Here is a 20,796-nt window from a genome sequence, read left to right on the forward strand (position 1 = left end):
GACATATAGAGCTGGTGATTTTTAGGTGAGACAAGTTCAAGTCCCGGCTTGTAGAGTTTTTTTAATCCCATATTTTCCTATCATAATAAAAGTAAAAACTCCTAAATATATTTCTTTAGACTGGTGCCAGATAAGCTCCATCCCCACACAAAATAAAATATGATTTTTTTTTAAGCCAGTACATCAACACCTCTCATAAAGGGAGTGGCGGAACGGATTCCGTCAGATTTTTTTTTTTTTTACAGGGGGAACAGAATCCGACGGCAAAAAAACAGCCGTCGGAATCCGTTCCCCCTGTATTTTTTACACAAGGAGGATCTTCTAATATCTATCAAAGTGCTGCCAATTATAAAGCCCCCACAGCCTAGTGGTCAGTTCACTGACATATAGAGCTGGTGATTTTTAGGTGAGACAAGTTCAAGTCCCGGCTTGTAGAGTTTTTTTAATCCCATATTTTCCTATCATAATAAAAGTAAAAACTCCTAAATATATTTCTTTAGACTGGTGCCAGATAAGCTCCATCCCCACACAAAATAAAATATGATTTTTTTTTTAAGCCAGTACATCAACACCTCTCATAAAGGGAGTGGCGGAACGGATTCCGTCAGATTTTTTTTTTTTTTTCAGGGGGAACAGAATCCGACGGCAAAAAAACAGCCGTCGGAATCCGTTCCCCCTGTATTTTTTACACAAGGAGGATCTTCTAATATCTATCAAAGTGCTGCCAATTATAAAGCCCCCACAGCCTAGTGGTCAGTTCACTGACATATAGAGCTGGTGATTTTTAGGTGACACAAGTTCAAGTCAAGGCTTGTAGAGTTTTTTTAATCCCATATTTTCCTATCATAATAAAAGTAAAAACTCCTAAATATATTTCTTCAGACTGGTGCCAGATAAGCTCCATCCCCACACAAAATAAATTATGATTTTTTTTTTTAAGCCAGTACATCAACACCTCTCATAAAGGGAGTGGCGGAACGGATTCCGTCAGATTTTTTTTTTTTTTACAGGGGGAACAGAATCCGACGGCAAAAAAACAGCCGTCGGAATCCGTTCCCCCTGTATTTTTTACACAAGGAGGATCTTCTAATATCTATCAAAGTGCTGCCAATTATAAAGCACCTACAGCCTAGTGGTCAGTTCACTGACATATAGAGCTGGTGATTCTTAGGTGACACAAGTTCAAGTCCCGGCTTGTAGAGTTTTTTTAATCCCATATTTTCCTATCATAATAAAAGTAAAAACTCCTAAATATATTTCTTTAGACTGGTGCCAGATAAGCTCCATCCCCACACAAAATAAAATATGATTTTTTTTTAAGCCAGTACATCAACACCTCTCATAAAGGGAGTGCCGGAACGGATTCCGTCAGATTTTTTTTTTTTTACAGGGGGAACAGAATCCGACGGCAAAAAAACAGCCGTCGGAATCCGTTCCCCCTGTATTTTTTACACAAGGAGGATCTTCTAATATCTATCAAAGTGCTGGCAATTATAAAGCCCCCACAGCCTAGTGGTCAGTTCACTGACATATAGAGCTGGTGATTTTTAGGTGAGACAAGTTCAAGTCCCGGCTTGTAGAGTTTTTTTAATCCCATATTTTCCTATCATAATAAAAGTAAAAACTCCTAAATATATTTCTTTAGACTGGTGCCAGATAAGCTCCATCCCCACACAAAATAAATTATGATTTTTTTTTTTAAGCCAGTACATCAACACCTCTCATAAAGGGAGTGGCGGAACGGATTCCGTCAGATTTTTTTTTTTTTTACAGAGGGAACAGAATCCGACGGCAAAAAAACAGCCGTCGGAATCCGTTCCCCCTGTATTTTTTACACAAGGAGGATCTTCTAATATCTATCAAAGTGCTGCCAATTATAAAGCCCCCACAGCCTAGTGGTCAGTTCGCTGACATATAGAGCTGGTGACACAAGTTCAAGTCCCGGCTTGTAGAGTTTTTTTAATCCCATATTTTCCTATCATAATAAAAGTAAAAACTCCTAAATATATTTCTTTAGACTGGTGCCAGATAAGCTCCATCCCCACACAAAATAAAATATGATTTTTTTTTAAGCCAGTACATCAACACCTCTCATAAAGGGAGTGGCGGAACGGATTCCGTCAGATTTTTTTTTTTTTTACAGGGGGAACAGAATCCGACGGCAAAAAAACAGCCGTCGGAATCCGTTCCCCCTGTATTTTTTACACAAGGAGGATCTTCTAATATCTATCAAAGTACTGGCAATTATAAAGCCCCCACAGCCTAGTGGTCAGTTCACTGACATATAGAGCTGGTGATTTTTAGGTGAGACAAGTTCAAGTCCCGGCTTGTAGAGTTTTTTTAATCCCATATTTTCCTATCATAATAAAAGTAAAAACTCCTAAATATATTTCTTTAGACTGGTGCCAGATAAGCTCCATCCCCACACAAAATAAATTATGATTTTTTTTTTTAAGCCAGTACATCAACACCTCTCATAAAGGGAGTGGCGGAACGGATTCCGTCAGATTTTTTTTTTTTTTACAGAGGGAACAGAATCCGACGGCAAAAAAACAGCCGTCGGAATCCGTTCCCCCTGTATTTTTTACACAAGGAGGATCTTCTAATATCTATCAAAGTGCTGCCAATTATAAAGCCCCCACAGCCTAGTGGTCAGTTCGCTGACATATAGAGCTGGTGACACAAGTTCAAGTCCCGGCTTGTAGAGTTTTTTTAATCCCATATTTTCCTATCATAATAAAAGTAAAAACTCCTAAATATATTTCTTTAGACTGGTGCCAGATAAGCTCCATCCCCACACAAAATAAAATATGATTTTTTTTTAAGCCAGTACATCAACACCTCTCATAAAGGGAGTGGCGGAACGGATTCCGTCAGATTTTTTTTTTTTTTCAGGGGGAACAGAATCCGACGGCAAAAAAACAGCCGTCGGAATCCGTTCCCCCTGTATTTTTTACACAAGGAGGATCTTCTAATATCTATCAAAGTGCTGCCACTTATAAAGCCCCCACAGCCTAGTGGTCAGTTCACTGACATATAGAGCTGGTGATTCTTAGGTGACACAAGTTCAAGTCCCGGCTTGTAGAGTTTATTTAATCCCATATTTTCCTATCATAATAAAAGTAAAAACTCCTAAATATATTTCTTTAGACTGGTGCCAGATAAGCTCCATCCCCACACAAAATAAATTATGATTTTTTTTTTTAAGCCAGTACATCAACACCTCTCATAAAGGGAGTGGCGGAACGGATTCCGTCAGATTTTATTTTTTTTTACAGGGGGAACAGAATCCGACGGCAAAAAAACAGCCGTCGGAATCCGTTCCCCCTGTATTTTTTACACAAGGAGGATCTTCTAATATCTATCAAAGTGCTGCCAATTATAAAGCCCCCACAGCCTAGTGGTCAGTTCGCTGACATATAGAGCTGGTGACACAAGTTCAAGTCCCGGCTTGTAGAGTTTTTTTAATCCCATATTTTCCTATCATAATAAAAGTAAAAACTCCTAAATATATTTCTTTAGACTGGTGCCAGATAAGCTCCATCCCCACACAAAATAAAATATGATTTTTTTTTAAGCCAGTACATCAACACCTCTCATAAAGGGAGTGGCGGAACGGATTCCGTCAGATTTTTTTTTTTTTTTACAGGGGGAACAGAATCCGACGGCAAAAAAACAGCCGTCGGAATCCGTTCCCCCTGTATTTTTTACACAAGGAGGATCTTCTAATATCTATCAAAGTGCTGCCAATTATAAAGCCCCCACAGCCTAGTGGTCAGTTCACTGAAATATAGAGCTGGTGATTCTTAGGTGACACAAGTTCAAGTCCCGGCTTGTAGAGTTTATTTAATCCCATATTTTCCTATCATAATAAAAGTAAAAACTCCTAAATATATTTCTTCAGACTGGTGCCAGATAAGCTCCATCCCCACACAAAATAAATTATGATTTTTTTTTTTAAGCCAGTACATCAACACCTCTCATAAAGGGAGTGGCGGAACGGATTCCGTCAGATTTTTTTTTTTTTTTACAGGGGGAACAGAATCCGACGGCAAAAAAACAGCCGTCGGAATCCGTTCCCCCTGTATTTTTTACACAAGGAGGATCTTCTAATATCTATCAAAGTGCTGCCAATTATAAAGCACCTACAGCCTAGTGGTCAGTTCACTGACATATAGAGCTGGTGATTCTTAGGTGACACAAGTTCAAGTCCCGGCTTGTAGAGTTTTTTTAATCCCATATTTTCCTATCATAATAAAAGTAAAAACTCCTAAATATATTTCTTTAGACTGGTGCCAGATAAGCTCCATCCCCACACAAAATAAAATATGATTTTTTTTTAAGCCAGTACATCAACACCTCTCATAAAGGGAGTGGCGGAACGGATTCCGTCAGATTTTTTTTTTTTTTACAGGGGGAACAGAATCCGACGGCAAAAAAACAGCCGTCGGAATCCGTTCCCCCTGTATTTTTTACACAAGGAGGATCTTCTAATATCTATCAAAGTGCTGCCAATTATAAAGCCCCCACAGCCTAGTGGTCAGTTCACTGAAATATAGAGCTGGTGATTCTTAGGTGACACAAGTTCAAGTCCCGGCTTGTAGAGTTTATTTAATCCCATATTTTCCTATCATAATAAAAGTAAAAACTCCTAAATATATTTCTTCAGACTGGTGCCAGATAAGCTCCATCCCCACACAAAATAAATTATGATTTTTTTTTTTAAGCCAGTACATCAACACCTCTCATAAAGGGAGTGGCGGAACGGATTCCGTCAGATTTTTTTTTTTTTTTACAGGGGGAACAGAATCCGACGGCAAAAAAACAGCCGTCGGAATCCGTTCCCCCTGTATTTTTTACACAAGGAGGATCTTCTAATATCTATCAAAGTGCTGCCAATTATAAAGCACCTACAGCCTAGTGGTCAGTTCACTGACATATAGAGCTGGTGATTCTTAGGTGACACAAGTTCAAGTCCCGGCTTGTAGAGTTTTTTTAATCCCATATTTTCCTATCATAATAAAAGTAAAAACTCCTAAATATATTTCTTTAGACTGGTGCCAGATAAGCTCCATCCCCACACAAAATAAAATATGATTTTTTTTTAAGCCAGTACATCAACACCTCTCATAAAGGGAGTGGCGGAACGGATTCCGTCAGATTTTTTTTTTTTTTACAGGGGGAACAGAATCCGACGGCAAAAAAACAGCCGTCGGAATCCGTTCCACCTGTATTTTTTACACAAGGAGGATCTTCTAATATCTATCCAAGTGCTGCCAATTATAAAGCCCCTACAGCCTAGTGGTCAGTTCACTGACATATAGAGCTGGTGATTTTTAGGTGAGACAAGTTCAAGTCCCGGCTTGTAGAGTTTTTTTAATCCCATATTTTCCTATCATAATAAAAGTAAAAACTCCTAAATATATTTCTTTAGACTGGTGCCAGATAAGCTCCATCCCCACACAAAATAAAATATGATTTTTTTTTAAGCCAGTACATCAACACCTCTCATAAAGGGAGTGGCGGAACGGATTCCGTCAGATTTTTTTTTTTTTTACAGGGGGAACAGAATCCGACGGCAAAAAAACAGCCGTCGGAATCCGTTCCCCCTGTATTTTTTACACAAGGAGGATCTTCTAATATCTATCAAAGTGCTGCCAATTATAAAGCCCCCACAGCCTAGTGGTCAGTTCGCTGACATATAGAGCTGGTGACACAAGTTCAAGTCCCGGCTTGTAGAGTTTTTTTAATCCCATATTTTCCTATCATAATAAAAGTAAAAACTCCTAAATATATTTCTTTAGACTGGTGCCAGATAAGCTCCATCCCCACACAAAATAAAATATGATTTTTTTTTAAGCCAGTACATCAACACCTCTCATAAAGGGAGTGGCGGAACGGATTCCGTCAGATTTTTTTTTTTTTTCAGGGGGAACAGAATCCGACGGCAAAAAAACAGCCGTCGGAATCCGTTCCCCCTGTATTTTTTACACAAGGAGGATCTTCTAATATCTATCAAAGTGCTGCCACTTATAAAGCCCCCACAGCCTAGTGGTCAGTTCACTGACATATAGAGCTGGTGATTCTTAGGTGACACAAGTTCAAGTCCCGGCTTGTAGAGTTTATTTAATCCCATATTTTCCTATCATAATAAAAGTAAAAACTCCTAAATATATTTCTTTAGACTGGTGCCAGATAAGCTCCATCCCCACACAAAATAAAATATGATTTTTTTTTTTAAGCCAGTACATCAACACCTCTCATAAAGGGAGTGGCGGAACGGATTCCGTCAGATTTTTTTTTTTTTTACAGGGGGAACAGAATCCGACGGCAAAAAAACAGCCGTCGGAATCCGTTCCCCCTGTATTTTTTACACAAGGAGGATCTTATAATATCTATCAAAGTGCTTGATCATTGTGCTCTCCTGTAGCTCAAACAGTAGAGCCTTGGTGCTTGCAATGCCAAGGTCATAGGTTCGATTCCCAGGGAAAGTGAAATTTGCCCAGTGGTCAGTCCGTTGACATATAGAGCTGTTGACACAAGTTCAAGTCCCGGTTTCTAGAGTTTTTTTTAATCCCATATTTTCCTATCATAATAAAAGTAAAAACTCCTAAATATATTTCTTTAGACTGGTGCCAGATAAGCTCCATCCCCACACAAAATAAAATATGATTTTTTTTAAGCCAGTACATCAACACCTCTCATAAAGGGAGTGGCGGAACGGATTCCGTCAGATTTTTTTTTTTTTTACAGGGGGAACAGAATCCGACGGCAAAAAAACAGCCGTCGGAATCCGTTCCCCCTGTATTTTTTACACAAGGAGGATCTTCTAATATCTATCAAAGTGCTGCCAATTATAAAGCCCCCACAGCCTAGTGGTCAGTTCACTGAAATATAGAGCTGGTGATTCTTAGGTGACACAAGTTCAAGTCCCGGCTTGTAGAGTTTATTTAATCCCATATTTTCCTATCATAATAAAAGTAAAAACTCCTAAATATATTTCTTTAGACTGGTGCCAGATAAGCTCCATCCCCACACAAAATAAATTATGATTTTTTTTTTTAAGCCAGTACATCAACACCTCTCATAAAGGGAGTGGCGGAACGGATTCCGTCAGATTTTTTTTTTTTTTACAGGGGGAACAGAATCCGACGGCAAAAAAACAGCCGTCGGAATCCGTTCCCCCTGTATTTTTTTACACAAGGAGGATCTTCTAATATCTATCAAAGTGCTGCCAATTATAAAGCCCCCACAGCCTAGTGGTAAGTTCACTGACATATAGAGCTGGTGATTTTTAGGTGACACAAGTTCAAGTCAAGGCTTGTAGAGTTTTTTTAATCCCATATTTTCCTATCATAATAAAAGTAAAAACTCCTAAATATATTTCTTCAGACTGGTGCCAGATAAGCTCCATCCCCACACAAAATAAATTATGATTTTTTTTTTTAAGCCAGTACATCAACACCTCTCATAAAGGGAGTGGCGGAACGGATTCCGTCAGATTTTTTTTTTTTTTTACAGGGGGAACAGAATCCGACGGCAAAAAAACAGCCGTCGGAATCCGTTCCCCCTGTATTTTTTACACAAGGAGGATCTTCTAATATCTATCAAAGTGCTGCCAATTATAAAGCACCTACAGCCTAGTGGTCAGTTCACTGACATATAGAGCTGGTGATTCTTAGGTGACACAAGTTCAAGTCCCGGCTTGTAGAGTTTTTTTAATCCCATATTTTCCTATCATAATAAAAGTAAAAACTCCTAAATATATTTCTTTAGACTGGTGCCAGATAAGCTCCATCCCCACACAAAATAAAATATGATTTTTTTTTAAGCCAGTACATCAACACCTCTCATAAAGGGAGTGGCGGAACGGATTCCGTCAGATTTTTTTTTTTTTTACAGGGGGAACAGAATCCGACGGCAAAAAAACAGCCGTCGGAATCCGTTCCACCTGTATTTTTTACACAAGGAGGATCTTCTAATATCTATCCAAGTGCTGCCAATTATAAAGCCCCTACAGCCTAGTGGTCAGTTCACTGACATATAGAGCTGGTGATTTTTAGGTGAGACAAGTTCAAGTCCCGGCTTGTAGAGTTTTTTTAATCCCATATTTTCCTATCATAATAAAAGTAAAAACTCCTAAATATATTTCTTTAGACTGGTGCCAGATAAGCTCCATCCCCACACAAAATAAAATATGATTTTTTTTTAAGCCAGTACATCAACACCTCTCATAAAGGGAGTGGCGGAACGGATTCCGTCAGATTTTTTTTTTTTTTACAGGGGGAACAGAATCCGACGGCAAAAAAACAGCCGTCGGAATCCGTTCCCCCTGTATTTTTTACACAAGGAGGATCTTCTAATATCTATCAAAGTGCTGCCAATTATAAAGCCCCCACAGCCTAGTGGTCAGTTCGCTGACATATAGAGCTGGTGACACAAGTTCAAGTCCCGGCTTGTAGAGTTTTTTTAATCCCATATTTTCCTATCATAATAAAAGTAAAAACTCCTAAATATATTTCTTTAGACTGGTGCCAGATAAGCTCCATTCCCACACAAAATAAAATATGATTTTTTTTTAAGCCAGTACATCAACACCTCTCATAAAGGGAGTGGCGGAACGGATTCCGTCAGATTTTTTTTTTTTTTACAGAGGGAACAGAATCCGACGGCAAAAAAACAGCCGTCGGAATCCGTTCCCCCTGTATTTTTTACACAAGGAGGATCTTCTAATATCTATCAAAGTGCTGCCAATTATAAAGCCCCCACAGCCTAGTGGTCAGTTCGCTGACATATAGAGCTGGTGACACAAGTTCAAGTCCCGGCTTGTAGAGTTTTTTTAATCCCATATTTTCCTATCATAATAAAAGTAAAAACTCCTAAATATATTTCTTTAGACTGGTGCCAGATAAGCTCCATCCCCACACAAAATAAAATATGATTTTTTTTTAAGCCAGTACATCAACACCTCTCATAAAGGGAGTGGCGGAACGGATTCCGTCAGATTTTTTTTTTTTTTACAGGGGGAACAGAATCCGACAGCAAAAAAACAGCCGTCGGAATCCGTTCCCCCTGTATTTTTTACACAAGGAGGATCTTATAATATCTATCAATGTGCTTGATCATTGTGCTCTCCTGTAGCTCAAACAGTAGAGCCTTGGTGCTTGCAATGTCAAGGTCATAGGTTCGATTCCCAGGGAAAGTGAAATTTGCCCAGTGGTCAGTCCGTTGACATATAGAGCTGTTGACACAAGTTCAAGTCCCGGTTTGTAGAGTGTTTTTTAATCCCATATTTTCCTATCATAATAAAAGTAAAAACTCCTAAATATATTTCTTTAGACTGGTGCCAGATAAGCTCCATCCCCACACAAAATAAAATATGATTTTTTTTAAGCCAGTACATCAACACCTCTCATAAAGGGAGTGGCGGAACGGATTCCGTCAGATTTTTTTTTTTTTTACAGGGGGAACAGAATCCGACGGCAAAAAAACAGCCGTCGGAATCCGTTCCCCCTGTATTTTTTACACAAGGAGGATCTTCTAATATCTATCAAAGTGCTGCCAATTATAAAGCCCCCACAGCCTAGTGGTCAGTTCACTGACATATAGAGCTGGTGATTTTTAGGTGAGACAAGTTCAAGTCCCGGCTTGTAGAGTTTTTTTAATCCCATATTTTCCTATCATAATAAAAGTAAAAACTCCTAAATATATTTCTTTAGACTGGTGCCAGATAAGCTCCATCCCCACACAAAATAAAATATGATTTTTTTTTTAAGCCAGTACATCAACACCTCTCATAAAGGGAGTGGCGGAACGGATTCCGTCAGATTTTTTTTTTTTTTCAGGGGGAACAGAATCCGACGGCAAAAAAACAGCCGTCGGAATCCGTTCCCCCTGTATTTTTTACACAAGGAGGATCTTCTAATATCTATCAAAGTGCTGCCAATTATAAAGCCCCCACAGCCTAGTGGTCAGTTCACTGACATATAGAGCTGGTGATTTTTAGGTGACACAAGTTCAAGTCAAGGCTTGTAGAGTTTTTTTAATCCCATATTTTCCTATCATAATAAAAGTAAAAACTCCTAAATATATTTCTTCAGACTGGTGCCAGATAAGCTCCATCCCCACACAAAATAAATTATGATTTTTTTTTTTAAGCCAGTACATCAACACCTCTCATAAAGGGAGTGGCGGAACGGATTCCGTCAGATTTTTTTTTTTTTTACAGGGGGAACAGAATCCGACGGCAAAAAAACAGCCGTCGGAATCCGTTCCCCCTGTATTTTTTACACAAGGAGGATCTTCTAATATCTATCAAAGTGCTGCCAATTATAAAGCACCTACAGCCTAGTGGTCAGTTCACTGACATATAGAGCTGGTGATTCTTAGGTGACACAAGTTCAAGTCCCGGCTTGTAGAGTTTTTTTAATCCCATATTTTCCTATCATAATAAAAGTAAAAACTCCTAAATATATTTCTTTAGACTGGTGCCAGATAAGCTCCATCCCCACACAAAATAAAATATGATTTTTTTTTAAGCCAGTACATCAACACCTCTCATAAAGGGAGTGGCGGAACGGATTCCGTCAGATTTTTTTTTTTTTTACAGGGGGAACAGAATCCGACGGCAAAAAAACAGCCGTCGGAATCCGTTCCCCCTGTATTTTTTACACAAGGAGGATCTTATAATATCTATCAAAGTGCTGCCAATTATAAAGCACCTACAGCCTAGTGGTCAGTTCACTGACATATAGAGCTGGTGATTCTTAGGTGACACAAGTTCAAGTCCCGGCTTGTAGAGTTTTTTTAATCCCATATTTTCCTATCATAATAAAAGTAAAAACTCCTAAATATATTTCTTTAGACTGGTGCCAGATAAGCTCCATCCCCACACAAAATAAAATATGATTTTTTTTTAAGCCAGTACATCAACACCTCTCATAAAGGGAGTGGCGGAACGGATTCCGTCAGATTTTTTTTTTTTTTACAGGGGGAACAGAATCCGACGGCAAAAAAACAGCCGTCGGAATCCGTTCCCCCTGTATTTTTTACACAAGGAGGATCTTCTAATATCTATCAAAGTGCTGTATTCATTGTGCTCTCCTGTAGCTCAAACAGTAGAGCATTAGTGCTTGCAATGGCAAGGTCATAGGTTCGATTCCCAGGGAAAGGATTCCGTCAGATTTTTTTTTTTTTGCAGGGGGAACAGAATCCGACGGCAAAAAAACAGCCGTCGGTATCCGTTCCCCCTGTATTTTATACACAAGGAGGATCTTCTAATATCTATCAAAGTGCTGCCAATTGTAAAGCCCCCACAGCCTAGTGGTCAGTTCACTGACATATAGAGCTGGTGATTCTTAGGTGACACAAGTTCAAGTCCCGGGTTGTAGAGTTTTTTTAATCCCATATTTTCCTATCATAATAAAATTAAAAACTCCTAAATATATTTCTTTAGACTGGTGCCAGATAAGCTCCATCCCCACACAAAATAAATTATGATTATTTTTTTTTAAGCCAGTACATCAACACCTCTCATAAAGGGAGTGGCGGAACGGATTCCGTCAGATTTTTTTTTTTTTTACAGGTGGAACAGAATCCGACGGCAAAAAAACAGCCGTCGGAATCCGTTCCCCCTGTATTTTTTACACAAGGAGGATCTTCTAATATCTATCAAAGTGCTGCCAATTATAAAGCCCCCACAGCCTAGTGGTCAGTTCGCTGACATATAGAGCTGGTGACACAAGTTCAAGTCCCGGCTTGTAGAGTTTTTTTAATCCCATATTTTCCTATCATAATAAAAGTAAAAACTCCTAAATATATTTCTTTAGACTGGTGCCAGATAAGCTCCATCCCCACTCAAAATAAAATATGATTTTTTTTAAGCCAGTACATCAACACCTCTCATAAAGGGAGTGGCGGAACGGATTCCGTCAGATTTTTTTTTTTTGCAGGGGGAACAGAATCCGGCGGCAAAAAAACAGCCGTCGGAATCCGTTCCCCCTGTATTTTTTACACAAGGAGGATCTTCTAATATCTATCAAAGTGCTGCCAATTATAAAGCCCCCACAGCCTAGTGGTCAGTTCGCTGACATTTGGGGCTGGTGACACAAGTTCAAGTCCCGGCTTGTAGAGTTTTTTTAATCCCATATTTTCCTATCATAATAAAAGTAAAAACTCCTAAATATATTTCTTTAGACTGGTGCCAGATAAGCTCCATCCCCACACAAAATAAAATATGAATTTTTTTAAGCCAGTACATCAACACCTCTCATAAAGGGAGTGGCGGAACGGATTCCGTCAGATTTTTTTTTTTTTTACAGGGGGAACAGAATCCGACGGCAAAAAAACAGCCGTCGGAATCCGTTCCCCCTGTATTTTTTACACAAGGAGGATCTTATAATATCTATCAAAGTGCTTGATCATTGTGCTCTCCTGTAGCTCAAACAGTAGAGCCTTGGTGCTTGCAATGCCAAGGTCATAGGTTCGATTCCCAGGGAAAGTGAAATTTGCCCAGTGGTCAGTCCGTTGACATATAGAGCTGGTGACACAAGTTCAAGTCCCGGTTTGTAGAGTGTTTTTTCATCCCATATTATCCTATCATAATAAAAGTAAAAACTCCTAAATATATTTCTTTAGACTGGTGCCAGATAAGCTCCATCCCCACACAAAATAAAATATGAATTTTTTTAAGCCAGTACATCAACACCTCTCATAAAGGGAGTGGCGGAACGGATTCCGTCAGATTTTTTTTTTTTTTACAGGGGGAACAGAATCCGACGGCAAAAAAACAGCCGTCGGAATCCGTTCCCCCTGTATTTTTTACACAAGGAGGATCTTATAATATCTATCAAAGTGCTTGATCATTGTGCTCTCCTGTAGCTCAAACAGTAGAGCCTTGGTGCTTGCAATGCCAAGGTCATAGGTTCGATTCCCAGGGAAAGTGAAATTTGCCCAGTGGTCAGTCCGTTGACATATAGAGCTGGTGACACAAGTTCAAGTCCCGGTTTGTAGAGTGTTTTTTAATCCCATATTATCCTATCATAATAAAAGTAAAAACTCCTAAATATATTTCTTTAGACTGGTGCCAGATAAGCTCCCACCCCACACAAAATAAAATATGAATTTTTTTAAGCCAGTACATCAACACCTCTCATAAAGGGAGTGGCGGAACGGATTCCGTCAGATTTTTTTTTTTTTTACAGGGGGAACAGAATCCGACGGCAAAAAAACAGCCGTCGGAATCCGTTCCCCCTGTATTTTTTACACAAGGAGGATCTTATAATATCTATCAAAGTGCTTGATCATTGTGCTCTCCTGTAGCTCAAACAGTAGAGCCATGGTGCTTGCAATGCCAAGGTCATAGGTTCGATTCTCAGGGAAAGTGAAATTTGCCCATTGGTCAGTCCGTTGACATATGGAGCTGGTGACACAAGTTCAAGTCCCGGTTTGTAGAGTGTTTTTTAATCCCATATTATCCTATCATAATAAAAGTAAAAACTCCTAAATATATTTCTTTAGACTGGTGCCAGATAAGCTCCATCCCCACACAAAATAAAATATGAATTTTTTTAAGCCAGTACATCAACACCTCTCATAAAGGGAGTGGCGGAACGGATTCCGTCAGATTTTTTTTTTTTTTACAGGGGGAACAGAATCCGACGGCAAAAAAACAGCCGTCGGAATCCGTTCCCCCTGTATTTTTTACACAAGGAGGATCTTATAATATCTATCAAAGTGCTTGATCATTGTGCTCTCCTGTAGCTCAAACAGTAGAGCCTTGGTGCTTGCAATGCAAAGGTCATAGGTTCGATTCCCAGGGAAAGTGAAATTTGCCCAGTGGTCAGTCCGCTGACATATAGAGCTGGTGACACAAGTTCAAGTCCCGGTTTGTAGAGTGTTTTTTAATCCCATATTTTCCTATCATAATAAAAGTAAAAACTCCTAAATATATTTCTTTAGACTGGTGCCAGATAAGCTCCATCCCCACACAAAATAAAATATGAATTTTTTTAAGCCAGTACATCAACACCTCTCATAAAGGGAGTGGCGGAACGGATTCCGTCAGATTTTTTTTTTTTTACAGGGGGAACAGAATCCGACGGCAAAAAAACAGCCGTCGGAATCCGTTCCCCCTGTATTTTTTACACAAGGAGGATCTTATAATATCTATCAAAGTGCTTGATCATTGTGCTCTCCTGTAGCTCAAACAGTAGAGCCTTGGTGCTTGTAATGCCAAGGTCATAGGTTCGATTCCCAGGGAAAGTGAAATTTGCCCAGTGGTCAGTCCGTTGACATATAGAGCTGGTGACACAAGTTCAAGTCCCGGTTTGTAGAGTTTTTTTTAATCCCATATTTTCCTATCATAATAAAAGTAAAAACTCCTAAATATATTTCTTTAGACTGGTGCCAGATAAGCTCCATCCCCACACAAAATAAAATATGAATTTTTTTAAGCCAGTACATCAACACCTCTCATAAAGGGAGTGGCGGAACGGATTCCGTCAGATTTTTTTTTTTTTTACAGGGGGAACAGAATCCGACGGCAAAAAAACAGCCGTCGGAATCCGTTCCCCCTGTATTTTTTACACAAGGAGGATCTTCTAATATCTATCAAAGTGCTGCCAATTATAAAGCCCCTACAGCCTAGTGGTCAGTTCACTGACATATAGAGCTGGTGATTCTTAGGTGACACAAGTTCAAGTCCCAGCTTGTAGAGTTTTTTTAATCCCATATTTTCCTATCATAATAAAAGTAAAAACTCCTAAATATATTTCTTTAGACTGGTGCCAGATAAGCTCCATCCCCACACAAAATAAAATATGAATTTTTTTAAGCCAGTACATCAACACCTCTCATAAAGGGAGTGGCGGAACGGATTCCGTCAGATTTTTTTTTTTTTTACAGGGGGAACAGAATCCGACGGCAAAAAAACAGCCGTCGGAATCCGTTCCCCCTGTATTTTTTACACAAGGAGGATCTTCTAATATCTATCAAAGTGCTGCCAATTATAAAGCCCCCACAGCCTAGTGGTCAGTTCGCTGACATTTGGAGCTGGTGACACAAGTTCAAGTCCCGGCTTGTAGAGTTTTTTTAATCCCATATTTTCCTATCATAATAAAAGTAAAAACTCCTAAATATATTTCTTTAGACTGGTGCCAGATAAGCTCCATCCCCACACAAAATAAAATATGATTTTTTTTTATGCCAGTACATCAACACCTCTCATAAAGGGAGTGGTTGAACGGATTCCGTCAGATTTTTTTTTTTTTTACAGGGGGAACAGAATCCGACGGCAAAAAAACAGCCGTCGGAATCCGTTCCCCCTGTATTTTTTACACAAGGAGGATCTTCTAATATCTATCAAAGTGCTGCCAATTATAAAGCCCCCACAGCCTAGTGGTCAGTTCACTGACATATAGAGCTGGTGATTCTTAGGTGACACAAGTTCAAGTCCCGGCTTGTAGAGTTTTTTTAATCCCATATTTTCTTATCATAATAAAAGTAAAAACTCCTATATAAATGGTATATTTATAAGTGATGTATACTTGTTATTTAGATATTAAAGTGAAAAACGTCTTTTATTCAGATGTGCAGCAGGTTTACTTTTACAGGTAAAATAAGCCATAAAAGGGATTTAACTCGCACTGAAAATTCAAAAATGATTAAATGTCCATGAGAAGGATGGAATATAGAAATGTCCTTTGTACAAGATATGCTCATTGGGGCAGCGGGGTCACATACACAAACACGCTCAAATTTATGGACTGCAAAAGATTAAGGTGATGAATTAGGTTTGAAATTCTGCTAAGGTAAAGGATCCTGAAACGGGTCCGGGTAGATGGACTTACTGCCAGATTCTGGAAGATAAAGTCTTCAAACACAAGAGGATGTGGTGCTGGTCCTTTAAGAGTCACTCTCAACCTATCGGTCTATAAAGCTTTTACAAATATATGATCAGAATATCGACTTGCATAATAATTACGCATGCACTGTAGTTTCAGTGATGGATGTGATTCTGCTACTGATGTTGAAGTAGACAGTGATGATCTGATACTGTGGATGTTTGCACTGGTGCTTGTGTGATATTGTTTAGTTAATATATCTTCCCAAATGATGTGGTATTTGTGCCTTTATTGCTGTTCTAAACTAGGAGGACACCAGATGGTACCCTATTTTTTTGGAAAGTCAATTAAAAATAAAGTCCATAATAACATCATCTCATAAACCATTATGTCAGGGTAAATTGTATTTGAGGGTAATGAGACAGTTGTTCAACAACTATATTGTATCAGTGAGGGAGTGATGGTGATGTTCATGTGCTCTCCTTTCCTGATTCATTTTATTAGATCTGATGTCATAAACCAGCACAGCAACAGTAGCCACGCCCACCAGAGCAGAGACGACCAATCGGATCACAGCTTCAGTGAAACCACAACACTGGACAGAGTCTAAATAAAAATAAGAAAACATTGTGCATATAGTTGTGCTTTTAAATAAGCGTAGACTATTGTACTTTGACACTAAAGTAAAGGCAATAATGCCAATGATGTAGGCTACTTGTTTATCATAAATATGGCAACACCTCACTTACCTTCACATGTGTGACAGAGTCGACTGATGTCCAGATGTGTGCTTTGGTTCGTGATGGTATTGTTCAGCACACAGCTGTAGGTGTTGTTATCCTGATATTCCACCTCCAGAGGTAGAGAGAGACTGATGCTGAGATCAGACACACTGATGCTGGACAATACACTGATTCCTGCGTACCAGGAGAGAGTCACATCACTCACATTCAACACTGAACACACCAGTGAACATCTGGACTCTGATGATGATGATGAACACTGTGAAGAATCACTGGTGATGACAGGAATGGGCAGAGGAGCTGGAGAAGAGAAGGGAGATTGTTAATAGGCAGTATCAGTACAAATCAAGTTAAATATTGGGTTTTATTGCCTTTACATGCACATGACCTTTAATGACATCCCATTCTTAATCTGTAGGGTTTAATATGGAGTTGGCCCACCCTTTGGAACTATAACAGCTTCAACTCTTCTGGGGAAGGCTTTCCACAAGGTTTAGGAGTGTGTTTATGGGAATTTTTGACCATTCTTCTAGAAGCACATTTGTGAGGTCAGGCACTGATGTTGGATGAGAAGGCCTGGCTTGCAGTCTCCTCTCTAATTCATCCCAAAGGTGTCTATCGAGTTGAGGTCTGGACTCTGTGCAGGCCAGTCGAGTTCCTCTACACCAAACTCGCTCATCCATGTCTTTATGGACCTTGCTTTGTGCACTGGTGCGCAGTCATGTTAGAACAGGAACTGACCATCCCCAAACTGTTCCCACAAAGTTGGGAGCATAAAATTGTTCAAAATGTCTTGGTATGCTGAAGCGTTAAGAGTTCCTTTCACTGGAAATAAGGGGTCAAGCCCAACCCCTGAAAAACAACCCCACACCATAATCCTTCCTCCACCAAAGTTTACACTTGGCACAATGCAGTCAGGCAAGTACCGCTCTCCTGGAAACCGCCAAACCCAGACTCGTCCATCGGATTGCCAGACAGAGAAGCGTGATTCGTCACTCCAGAGAACACATCTACACTGATCTAGAGTCCAGTGGCGGCGTGCTTTACACCATCTTACGTAAAGCGCATCTTACGCTTTGCATTGCACTTGGTGATGTAAGTCTTGGATGAAGTTGCTTGGCCATGGAAACCCATTCCATGAAGCTCTCTACACACTGTTCTTGAGTTAATCTGAAGGCCACACAAAGTTTGGAGGTCTGTATTGACTCTGCAGAAAGTTGGCCACTTCTGCGCACTGTGCGCCTCAGCATGCGCTGACCCCGCTCTGTGATTTTACGCGACCTACCACTTCATTGCTGAGTTGCAGTTGTTCCCAATTACTTCCACTTTGTTATAATAACAGTTGACCGTGGAATATTAGTGAGAATTTCCCATATGGACTTATTGCACAGGTGGCAAACTAGTACAGTACCACGCTTGAGTTCACTGAGCTCCCGAGAGCGACCCATTCTTTCACAAATGTTTGTAGAAGCAGTCTGCATGCTACTACTTGCTATTAATACAATTGAATTACCATGATTTCAACTTGCAGGTATTTGCCTGCTATAGTGCTCTGGTTGTAACCTGCTAATTTCTTGTCAAACTGTTGGCTCTTATTTTTCCTTTAATCACTGTATAAAAACAGCAGTTATTCGTTTGAATTAAAATATGTTTAACACAGTGAGCTTAAAAGAAATAATCTTCATGCTATAATGCTATGAGACTCACCTGGATAGTGGCTAACTTGTGGGATTGTCTGAAGGACAGGTGTTGAAACCGGTGCTTTATACCAAAAAGAAAACAAACAAAAAGAAGATGAAGGAACCACCAAAGTGTAAAACCACATTTAACATTAATGATGTAAAGGCACATTTATATGCAAACACCATATAAAAGTGAATTCTGTCAGGACCACTATCGTCAAATACGATTGACAATTAGCATACAGTTTGGATTGGCGGTATGGTTACGTTTTGGGCGAGAACTCCCTGTGCATCCATGCAGACTAGCATGAATAAGAGCAGGGAGAGCAGCAATAACTCCCCTTAGGGTAAACAGAACAGAACCAACATGAATGTATGAAGATATATTTAATTCAAGATTTTAAAGTACAACATAATTCGAGAATTTATTCTGACTCAAGGGGAATCAGAAAGCCAAATCCTGACCGGGCGAGAGGTGGAGCTGGGGATGGAGGAGGGTAATTCGCTCCTGAGAAACATGATATCTGCTGATAATACTGAAGGAACTTATATATGTTTATGGTGAAAGGCGTCGTATTCCTATTGGTAGATGTGGATCAGCTGACAGTCAGCTGATGGTAGCTTGACTAACGTAACCTGTCAGAACTGACCCTACGCTTGATTTTTGCATCTGATGACCCAGATGCAAAAATAATCTTTTTTTTTTAAATAATCTTCATGCGATAATGCTATGAGACTCACCTGGATCATGGCTAACTTGTGGGATTGTCTGAAGGACAGGTGTTGAAAGAGGTGCTTTACACCAAAAAGAAAACAAACAAAAAGAAGATGAAGGAACCACCAAAGTGTAAAACCACATTTAACATTAACGAGTGAGTGAGTGAACTAACTGCATCACATTCCCAGAATAGTTCCCCTCTGAAAAATAAATAAAACAAAAAATGTGATGGATGAGGTATATTTCACTTACCAAATACAGTAACTGTGAATGTTTTGTCTGAAACTCCTCGTTGGCTGAGAACAATTAGTTTATAAAGTCCAGAGTTTGCGGTTCTGATGTTCTTTATGGTGAGAGATCCCGTTTGACTGTCGAGCTGCAGTTTGTCTTTGAATCTCTCGCTTTGGTCATATATAGTGATGACCTGATCATTAATGTCAGCAATACGAATCTCTGAAGGTCCAAAACACCAAAGAATGTAATCAGATTTAAGTGTTTCAGTAACACCGGAGTTCAGAGTGATAGCATCTCCCTCCATCACTGACACTGAAATCATTTCATCTGCCTTAGCATCTGGAACACATTAAAATGAGGTTGGTGGTTAGAAACAGCAGTTCAAATGAATTGTTTAATTGTTTTTCAAAAGAACCACAAAGGAAGTGTTCAGCAACAGGATATAGTTTCATTTTGTTTCCACTATAGCCACTTGTTTGCCATTTATAAATAAATGATCAATGATCAGTTTATTATTCATGTTCACAGGTATTTCCTCTTTTACCGCAACAAGTTGTAAATACTAATGATTTATCATAGCAGAGTTGCTTACATCAGGATAAATCTCTTAACAGAGGCAAAATAACTAATGATAAATGTAATATTAAATAACTCACCATGGACACAGATGAAAAACAAGATGACAGTCCAGATGGGCATTGTATAAGACTGACTAGTATCACTTTAGTTGAGTCTCTGTAAAGTTTCGTGGCTCAGGAAGAGCAGGTTCAGCCAGTGACTCTCATTACTGCAACCATCCAGTGGGTGTTACTTTCACAGTCCTGTGGTTTAGGGGTTTTATGTTGGTGATGCACTCACTGCACATCCGTAGACACAGCTGACTTTTTATTGTATTTTCTGTGCTGATTAAAATAAGTCACATCAAGCTAATACACTCTTATTGAGATTTGAAAGCATGTTCAAATGATTCCTAATATTTATTAGAATAAAATCTCCAGAGAAGTTTTGCAGGAAGAGATTCTGCGTGGGCATATGCACGACAGAACTGAAAGTAAAAAAAAAAAAAAAAGAGGAAAAAAGAAAGGCCTGAATGAGAGTGGCTGGTAAAGGTCTATCTGTGCTTGAGTGCAAAGCATCGCCCACTGCTGTGGTTTAGACACTTTTTTTTCTGTCCAGATGTGACACAGACACATTTTTCCATTGAACAATTGTCATAGTTCTCTTACTTTTGTCACAATAATAATCCACGGATTCCTATGGATCGGACTGTCTTTTTTAACCCTCAGACGGTCTTTTTTTCGGAGTCACCTCCTGGGCCTTCCCGGTCAGAAGTGACCGGACACCTAAAAATTAAATTTCCTCCATCCCAGTAAAACCAATGCAATTTATTTTTGTTCTATAATATTTTTTCTTTTTAATTTTGTATTTTGAGAGAATTTTATTGAATTTATTAATATTTATGCAATATTTATGGTCTATTTTTGCCATTGAAAATAATACAAAATGTTTTTTTTTTTTTATGCAGTATTTTAGTTTAATATAGAGTCTAGGGCTAGGCCTTCAAAAAAAATGGTTGA

At 39.2% G+C, this 20,796-nt stretch overlaps 1 protein-coding gene across 3 annotated transcripts; it reads right to left on the reverse strand.

Moving 5' to 3' along the window:
* Positions 1–15,553: 15,553 nt before the first annotated feature.
* LOC306988472 (uncharacterized protein) lies at positions 15,554–20,042 on the reverse strand. Of its 3 annotated transcripts, XM_079593470.1 has the most exons (6): positions 19,876–20,010; positions 19,238–19,558; positions 19,009–19,062; positions 18,293–18,346; positions 16,592–16,885; positions 15,555–16,448 (listed from the first exon to the last, which is right to left on the reverse strand). In XM_079593470.1, the coding sequence occupies exons 1-6, from the start codon at positions 19,916–19,918 to the stop codon at positions 16,279–16,281; spliced, it is 936 nt and encodes a 311-aa protein (XP_079449596.1). In that variant the 5' UTR covers positions 19,919–20,010; the 3' UTR covers positions 15,555–16,278. The 3 variants fall into 3 exon arrangements, with proteins under 3 accessions (XP_079449597.1, XP_079449596.1, XP_079449598.1); XM_079593471.1 differs by lacking the exon at positions 19,009–19,062 and having other exon boundaries at positions 15,554–16,448; positions 19,876–20,042; XM_079593472.1 differs by lacking the exon at positions 18,293–18,346 and having other exon boundaries at positions 15,562–16,448; positions 19,876–20,004.
* Positions 20,043–20,796: the final 754 nt, after the last annotated feature.

The sequence above is a fragment of the Phoxinus phoxinus genome (assembly GCF_949152265.1).
Source record: "Phoxinus phoxinus genome assembly, chromosome: 20".
Taxonomy (NCBI): domain Eukaryota; kingdom Metazoa; phylum Chordata; class Actinopteri; order Cypriniformes; family Leuciscidae; genus Phoxinus; species Phoxinus phoxinus.

Excerpts from the sequence above, each read along its gene's own strand:
- LOC306988472 (XM_079593470.1), bottom strand. The coding sequence starts at position 19,918 with ATGCCCATCTGGACTGTCATCTTGTTTTTCATCTGTGTCCATG. Across the intron at positions 18,347-19,008 it reads ACAAGTTAGCCATGATCCAG|CACCGGTTTCAACACCTGTC; the intron begins GTGAGTCTCATA and ends TTTGGTATAAAG. Across the intron at positions 16,449-16,591 it reads ACTCTGTCACACATGTGAAG|ACTCTGTCCAGTGTTGTGGT; the intron begins GTAAGTGAGGTG and ends ATTTTTATTTAG.